At 40.3% G+C, this 8,820-nt stretch overlaps 2 protein-coding genes across 3 annotated transcripts; both read left to right on the top strand.

Moving 5' to 3' along the window:
- Window positions 1-551: 551 nt before the first annotated feature.
- Window positions 552-1,962, top strand: LOC139423862 (F-box only protein 48-like). 2 transcript variants are annotated; one of them, XM_071175503.1, is made up of 3 exons: window positions 552-597; window positions 1,150-1,478; window positions 1,687-1,962. In XM_071175503.1, exons 2-3 carry the CDS (start codon window positions 1,179-1,181, stop codon window positions 1,846-1,848), a joined length of 462 nt encoding a protein of 153 aa, XP_071031604.1. In that variant the 5' UTR covers window positions 552-597; window positions 1,150-1,178; the 3' UTR covers window positions 1,849-1,962. The 2 variants fall into 2 exon arrangements, with proteins under 2 accessions (XP_071031604.1, XP_071031605.1); XM_071175504.1 differs by having other exon boundaries at window positions 579-597; window positions 1,155-1,478.
- A 4,083-nt stretch (window positions 1,963-6,045) lies between these two features.
- On the top strand, window positions 6,046-8,743 carry LOC139424710 (CB1 cannabinoid receptor-interacting protein 1-like). Its single transcript, XM_071176795.1, has 3 exons — window positions 6,046-6,337; window positions 6,901-7,045; window positions 7,340-8,743. The coding sequence occupies exons 1-3, from the start codon at window positions 6,156-6,158 to the stop codon at window positions 7,502-7,504; spliced, it is 492 nt and encodes a 163-aa protein (XP_071032896.1). The 5' UTR covers window positions 6,046-6,155; the 3' UTR covers window positions 7,505-8,743.
- Window positions 8,744-8,820: the final 77 nt, after the last annotated feature.

The raw sequence follows: 8,820 nt of genomic DNA, 5'->3' as shown, positions 1-8,820 counted from the left end.
ACCAATTGCTTCTCGTTAGTTGAGAATAAATGTTTTCTTCCAAATTGTTGTTAGCATAACTTCATTAAACTGACAGCTGCCTGCCTTATTCTTGGACTCTCCCTCGGAGGTAAAGGGAGCTTTCTAACTTACTACATTTGGTCCTTGGATAGTTATTATGATCAACTATAGAAATGTACACTTATTAGTGCTAAATAATTTCCATAAATGCTTTTTACTTGCACTCGAACTAACTTACGGTGCTGAGGCTGAGAAACGGGTTAACTTTGATCAATGATTTCTCCAGTAGCTAACTTCCGGGCTGTTGTAGTCCATGCGCGCGTCGTTTTTGTGTGGAAGCTACGTTCAATAAAAACATAGGATTACGCTATTTAATTGATCAAAAACATCAACAAATTAGCCATGCATATTTTGATTTCGGTACTGAGTAGTTCTTTAAATGGAACTATGCAAGCTAAAGGTGTATACGCATTTTGCATTCACTATTGCCCATGTTGAGCATGTACGCATGCGCTTTCCCATATCAGTCATCGTAGCTTTGAACTGAAAGAGAGACATTTTAACGGTGAGCTGTCTAGGAAGTCGACAGTGTTTAGGGTATGTCAACGATGAATTATTTCATATTATTTCATACCTTTTTATCTGATTTAATAATACAATGATGTATATAACCTTTATATCTAGTCTGACTCTGATCAAGCTTGGACAATTGTCGTAATAATTTTTTTGTTGTCGTATTAGACACAACGAAATAACTTACCACGCTACACACGTCGAGTAAATTACAGTCGAATCGGACCTGGCCAGCTGGATACCGTACCTAACGTTATACAGTATATAGAGACTCTGGTCAATGTTTTCTTGCTAAATGACTAACAAAACCATGGCTATCAAACTACAGCATATCTATCAAACTATATATCAAACTATACATCGGGAGTCCATAGACTGTGTCCCAAAGCTAGCAAGCCCCAGACAAAGTCCATTGCATTGGCACAGACCTACAGAAACAGCCCCGAGCCGTTGACACTAGACCTGCATTAATTGGACAGGTAGCTAGGTATAGGTAGTAAGCCTTTATAAGCATTGTTTTTGCTGCAGCTTGCCCTCTCTGCTACACCACTTGCTCATTATCATACTTTTTCACAGCACAGAGCCACTGTGTGGGACACTGAACTATGCAGTATGTCTCCAAAAGGAACTCTATTACCTATTTTGTCTGTGAAAGAAGTCCCACCTTGACCTCCGCCAAAGAGACATGCCCACACAACTTTGCTGAAATATTGCCCACGGAAATGAGCTTGAAGATTTTCAGCGAACTGGACATTGACAGCTTATGTAGTGCATTGTTGACTTGCAAACTGTGGCACCACATCATTGAAGACAGTGACCACCTCTGGAGGAATCACTGCCTGACTGTGCAAGCTTTCTGTCAACAGGAGGTTGATGGGGACAGGCAGTATGGACTGTCGTGGAAGGTGGGTCTGTTGGTTTTTAAACAGCTTCACCTCAATTATGCTAGACTACTGGAATGCCTGTCTATAACATCATTGCCAGATTGCAAATATAGACGTATCATAGACATCACCCCCCCTTGTGAAACATTAATACAACAATGCTCTTTGGATGAGTGTCATTTATCTCAATAACAAATGCCTTTGTCATTCTTTGATTATTTCTTATTAGGTCACCCTGGTGCGGAACTATAGGAGAGGTTTTCTGAAGAGAGAATGGTTAAGGGGACGATACAGCAACATTCATTCAGCCGATGAACTACTGGACAGGAACATGTGCTCATTGGATGTCGAGACTTGGGGCGAGATTCTGGAAGCAGAGCTGGAGAGATAAATGCAATGCTATAAAGAGATATGAGTAAACTCTAGATTACATTTTTTATACTTATGTCTTAAGCACTTGATTTGTTTTATACCTTGATACATTTTTTATATAGGATTATGGTTAAATCACTTGACCAGGTTTGCACACACTGCAGCAGGGATTTTGGCCCACTCCTCCATACAGACTTTCTCCAGATCCTTCAGGTTTCGGGGCTGTCGCTGGGCAATATGGACTTTCAGCTCCCTCCAAAGATTTTCTATTGGGTTCAGGTCTGGAGACTGGCTAGGCCACTCCAGGACCTTGAGATGCTTCTTACGGAGCCACTCCTTAGTTGCACTGGCTGTGTGTTTCGGGTCATTGTCATGCTGGAAGACCCAGCCATGGCCCATCAATGCTCTTACTGAGGGAAGGAGGTTGTTGGCCAAGATCTCACGATACATGGCCCCATCCATCCTCCCTCAATACGGTGCAGTCGTCCTGTCCCCTTTGCAGAAAAGCATCCCCAAAGAATGATGTTTCCACCTCCATTCTTCACGGTTGGGATGGTGTTCTTGGTGTTGTACTCATCCTTCTTCTTCCTCCAAACACAGCGAGTGGAGTTTAGACCAAAAAGCTATATTTTTGTCTCATCAGACCACATGACCTTCTCCCATTCCTCCTCTGGATCATCCAGATGGTCATTGGCAAACTTCAGACGGGCCTGGACATGCGCTAGCTTGAGCAGGGGGACCTTGCGTGCGCTGCAGGGTTTTAATCCATGACGGTGTAGTGTGTTACTAATGGTTTTCTTTGAGACTGTGGTCCCAGCTCTCTTCAGGTCATTGATCAGGTCCTGCCGTGTAGTTCTGGGCTGATCCCTCACCTTCCTCATGATCATTGATGCCCCAAGGAGGTGAGATCTTGCATGGAGCCCCAGACCGAAGGTGATTGACCGTCATCTTCAACTTCTTCCATTTTCTAATAATTGAGCCAACAGTTGTTGCCTTCTCACCAAGCTGCTTGCCTATTGTCCTGTAGCCCATCCCAGCCTTGTGCAGGTCTACAATTTTAGCTCTGATGTCCTTACACAGCTCTCTGGCCATTGTGGAGAGGTTGGAGTCTGTTTGATTGAGTGTGTGGACAGGTGTCTTTTATACAGGTAACGAGTTCAAACAGGTGCAGTTAATACAGGTAATGAGTGGAGAACAGGAAGGCTTCTTAAAGAAAAACGAACAGGTCTGTGAGAGCCGGAATTCTTACTGGTTGGTAGGTGATCAAATACTTATGTCATGCAATAAAATGCAAATGAATTACTTAAAAATCATACAATGTGATTTTCTGGATTTTTGTTTTAGATTCCGTCTCTCACAGTTGAAGTGTGCCTACGATAAAAATTACAGACCTCTACATGCTTTGTAAGTAGGAAAACCTGCAAAATCGGCAGTGTATCAAATACTTGTTCTCCCCACTGTATATGGCAGGCTATACTCCAGTAAAATATGGATACTCTTTAATGGCTTCCTAAATCAGTGATACAATTGTGCCTTCACTACACTGAATAAAGTGGGGTCATTAAAATCATTTGCGTTCCCGTCTTTGTTTACAGTATAGCATTAAAGTGCAGTACTTTTGCTATTTGTCAGTATTTATGAGCTATTTAAACACCTTTGGTTGACTTCTAATTTGAGTTATATTGTATACAAAATACTCATAATGCACTGTATCAGATATATGGGGCTGGAACCCAATATTTGCTATTTCAATTCATTTTGACATGACTGTTCATGTGTTCACTTTATGTACATCCATGCAAATTCATGTATTACTCACTCACTGTAGACTATATCACCACGGATCACCATACATTCATTCAGAGACATCATGATTTTGATGCACAAACAAATCTGGTGTGGTGCATAACATCTTTAATAGTCTAATGGAATTATTGTAGTTGGTACTGTAATTATAAAGACAAAGTCAATTGCCATATTTAAACTCTGCCACTGCATCAAAAGCCACATCCACAAATTAAACAGCAAAGAAACTTCAGGCTACACTTTTGAAGGTTCTTTAACGAAGTTCCACTATTTAAGCAGCCTGGACAGGGTCGACTCGAATCAATTGACAGACTTTCTAAGGTCTCTAACAAGAGCCAATGTCAGCACTTCAGACAGGGATAGCTTACAATATTCGGACATCACACATTATGGTAGTTCACCCTGCATTGTTAATTGTTGTTTTGTGGGCCTACATCCTGCCGGTATGTCCATGCAAGCATATAGCAACCAGAAACACCATAGAAAACCCTGAAAACAAAATACACTGAGTGTACAAAGCTCTTTCCATGAGATGAATCCGTGAATCCACGTGAATCTTATTGATGTCACCTGTTAAATACACTTCAATCAGTGTGGATGAAGGTTAGGAGACAGGTTGAATCATTTTTATTAAGCCTTGAGACAATTGAGACATGGATTGTGTATGTGTGCCATTTAGAGGGTGAATGGGCAAGACAAAGATTTACAGTACTGTCAGAAAGTATTCCTACCCCTTGACTTGTTCCACATTTTGTTGTGTTACAGCCTGAATTCAAAATGGATTCAATTGTTTTCCTTAACCATCTATACACAATACCCCATAATGACAAAGTGAAAACATGTATTAGTATTTTTTATTTATTTTTTAAATACAGATATATCTCATTTACATAAGTATTCACACCCCAAAACATGTTATGTCACCTTTGGCAGCGATTACAGCTGTGAGTCTTTCTGGGTAAGTCATAAGAGCTATGCACACCTGGATTGTACAATATTTGCATTTTTTTTGCATTGTTCAAGGCCTGTCAAGTTGGTTGTTCATCATTGCTAGACAGCCAAGTTCAAGTCTTGCCATAGATTTTCAAGGATATTTAAGTCAAAATTGTAACTAGGCCATTCAGGAACATTCAATGTCATCTTTGTAACTCCAGGGTATATTTGTCTCCGAGTGTCTGTTGGAAAGCAGACTAAACCAGGTTTTCCTCTATGATTTTGCCTGTGCTAGCTCTATTCAATTTATTTTCATCCTAAAAAAACTCCTTAGTCCTCGTCGATGACAAGCATACCCATAACATGATGCAGCCACCACCATGCTTGGGAATATGAAGGGTAGCACTCAGGGATGTGTTGTATTGGATTTGCCCCAAACATAACCCTTTGTATTCAGGACATAAAGTTAATTTCTTTGCCACATGTTTTACAGTTTTACTTTAGTGCCTTATTGCAAACACAATGCATGTTTTGTAATATGTTTATTCTGTACAGGCTTCCTTCTTTTCACTCTTTCATTTACGGTGCATTCTGAAAGTATTCAGACCCCTTGACTTTCTCCACATTGTTACATTACAACCTTATTCTCAAATGGAGTGATTGCATTGTTTTCCTCATCAATCTACACACAATACCCCAAATTGACAAAGTGAAAACAATTTTGGGGAAATGTTTGCAAATTTATAAAAAATAAAAAACAACTTATTTACATTAATATTCAGAACCTTTGCTTTGAATCTCGAAATTGAGCTCAGGTGCATCCTGTTTCCTCCATTGATCATTTCCTCTAAGACATTTCAGCTTTTCATTTGTAATGAATTTGTAAAAACATTATTCCACTTTGACATTATGGGGTATTGTGTGTAGGCCAGTGACACAACATCTCAATGTAAACTATTTTAAATTCAGGCTGTAACAACACATTTTAGAAAAATTCAATTTTTTTCTTTGAACGGGGTATGGAGGTAGGTGCAATGTGCACCGGTTTGAGTGTGTCAAGAACTGCAACGCTGCTGAGTTTTTCACGCTCAACAGTTTTCCGTGTGCATCAAGAATGGCCCACCACCAAAATGACATCCAGCCAACTTGACACAACTGTGGGACGCATTGGTGTCACCATGGGCCAGCATCCCTGTGGAACGCTTTCGACGCTTTGTAGTCCATACCCCGATGAATTGAGGCTGTTCTGGGGGCAAAAGAGGGAGTAACTCAATATTAGTAAGGTGTTTCTAATGGTTTGTACACTCAGTGTATACTTACTTGCATTCAGATCAGATATTTATTTGTAGGACTATCTATGGTAGACTGCTATGGATCATTTTCATCTGTATGGTGATTATCCTCAGTGAGGAACGGGGTCGGAGGAATGCAGCCATCATTGTTAGTGATTTTACCCTTTTTGCCAGCTGTACACGTCACAGCATCCTCTCTCTGGTGCGGTTGGAAATGCACCATTGCTGCATCATTCCGCTTTCTCTTTAATAATTATAGGGCGCCCCCGAGACCATAATAGGTTATATTTCAGTCATGGTCGACGATGTTCCACCGATTATAAACATTTCTATCGCTCTAAAAATTCAACCGAATGATGGACCGGTGTTTTTCAAGGTGGATGGGACCAGATTCGGCCAGAGCAGGACAATAAAATTGCTTACAGGGTCGAAGTATAAGGTTGAGGTGGTTATGAAGCCGGGCAATGCTGATGCCGCGTAAGTACAAAATACTATATCAAGAAAAGCACTGGACATTTGTATTAGTAATATTGAATTCGTTTACAATACATTCAAATTAAATGCACCTGTCAGTCTTGCTATAGCCCATTACAGTGCGTCTGTGGATGCAGCCTGATGCAGGTGCTATATCCTGCCTCCCCTGAGTGTTAGATCAAATGTTGTTTTTCTGACGTATAGGCAGGCCTATGTAACTGCATGTTACTGTATCTTCAAATGGGTTGACTGCAAATATATGTCTGTATACCCCATATATCTTACAGGCTATTTTACAATGCATAGGCTATAGTCTACAATGGATAGGCTACAGTAGCCTACCTTTCCCCTTTCCTCTACCCGATATTCTGCATTAATAAATAATGTCTTGACGCGGCGTGTGAATGCATTTTTAATTCAACCAAGGAGGGTGAGTACAGAACGCATGTTTTGCGTGTTGATTCACGTCTCAACAATTCACTGCCGATGGTAGGCTACAGGCCCATTTGGGTGGGGTTGGCAATGATACCCACTAACCGGTTTCATGTCTGTTTCATGATTCCCAGCACCATGAACATCGGAGGTATCACCCTCCCTCTGGAGCAGCAGTCCAAAGACGAAGAGTCAGTGGTGTACCATGGACATTATGACACAGAGGGAGTGCCTCACACCAAGAGTGGGGACAGGCAACCTGTCCAAGTCAGCATAGAGGTAATCCAGTAGAATACTTCATCCTAATTGTATAACTAAGCGGTAACTAACTGAGTTATTTATAATTAAGTGGTGTCTTCTGGCAATATAAATGTACATTTTCTCATATTTAGACCCAACTCAAAATAGTGATATTATCAGCACAAATAACTCATCAATTCTCTTATCAAAACTATTTTCAGACATTTTAAAATACATTTGTTGTAAGAAATGTGCTATAGACAGTAAATCCAAGTCATCTACAACAGAGTCCCTTCAATGAATGTCTTTCTTTTCTCTGTGTTTTTGTGTCAGTTTGGAAAGGCTGGCCAATTCGAGACAATATGGCAAGTAAAGTACTATAACTACTACAAGCGAGACCAATGCCAGTTTGGGAACAAATTTGTCAATATCGAGTACGAATGCAAGCCCAATGAGACGCGCAGCCTGATGTGGATCAACAAAGAGGCGTTCAATTGAGGAGCACCAATCAACTCATTCTTCCAATACCCAGTAATGGAAGAAAAACAAGCAGAGGAGATGCGTTGCACACAATAACCCTTTTTTACCATCAAGTTCAGAGGGAAAAGCCTTACTGTAGGCATGCGTTTCAAGTCACTGAGCACCATAATTGTCTGTTTTAGAGAAAGGGGGGCAGTTATCTACCAGTCTGATCTCGGGGGGGTTGTTCTTTGATTGGTTTTTAATCAAGACACATTGTCAGGTTGTTATCAGCAATATCATTGGGAATCACGGCTATACAACATCTGCTGTGTTACTCTGAGCTCTGGTCACACGAGCTGAAGCTGTGGCCCTCCTGGACCAGGATTGAAGACAGTTGCGGGTGAAATGTATCTAACCTGATTTATTACGTGTGAGGTGTGTGTGATGTGAGTTATATGAATAAATGTACATATTTGTGTTATCCTATGTGTTAGTTCTAGTATTGTTTAAGCCTTTGAACAGCTGTCTACTTCTGAACAGCACAATTGCGATTAGCCTATAAAGGGGTGAGACAGTTTTTTTTGTTAAAACTTCTATATTATTTTATGGAGATATTCTATAATCTATTAAGTGCTTCTATTTCTGTAATGTTGTGGATCACTATCATTGTTTTGTCTCAGTTTTGTCTGTAAAATGCATGGCTGAATAATCCTATGCCTAAAGGTTTTGTTCTTCAGATGCAAAATGATATGAGATTGCCTAAAATGTTCAGTTCTGTTATATATGTAATTGAAAAGTGTGGAAGTAAATATACCCACACCAGTTACTAGCGTACTTGATTAACATCATTGTACAATAATTGGAATAAGTAGTTTTTTGTTGCTGTTGTTTAAATTGTCCTATTGAAGACACTAATTTCACTGAAAGTGTTTATGATTAATTTCTCATTTCAGAAGCCTGCTTAGAGACGACAGTTGTGCCATTGCTTCCTTGTCCTCATTAGCAGTGTAAGCCCCCTTATTCACATGCCCACTTGCACATCCTATTCCAATCCGTTAGACACATTAGGCGTCATCTTTTACATCTAGTACAGTATGGCTGTTCATGCCCGTGAAAGAGAAAGCTGCAATAGTCAATCTTACAACCATGCATCTTTATGGGCAAGCCTGTAGGTGTGGCACTCATATTCACTGGTCGATTTTTCCACATACTTAAACATTGCTGCATGGGTCTTCATTTAGAATCTGGATGAGGAAATAGGCCTACGCCGAAAAGCATTAAACGCATCACTTAAACCCTGTATTGATGGATAGGCTACAATTTTATGTAAATGTCACAATACATGGTTGGCA

The sequence above is a fragment of the Oncorhynchus clarkii genome, chromosome 13 (assembly GCF_045791955.1).
Source record: "Oncorhynchus clarkii lewisi isolate Uvic-CL-2024 chromosome 13, UVic_Ocla_1.0, whole genome shotgun sequence".
Classification (NCBI taxonomy): Eukaryota; Metazoa; Chordata; class Actinopteri; order Salmoniformes; family Salmonidae; genus Oncorhynchus; species Oncorhynchus clarkii.
Note: the sequence above shows the minus strand (reverse complement) of the source record. Positions and strands in the feature narration are given on the sequence as shown.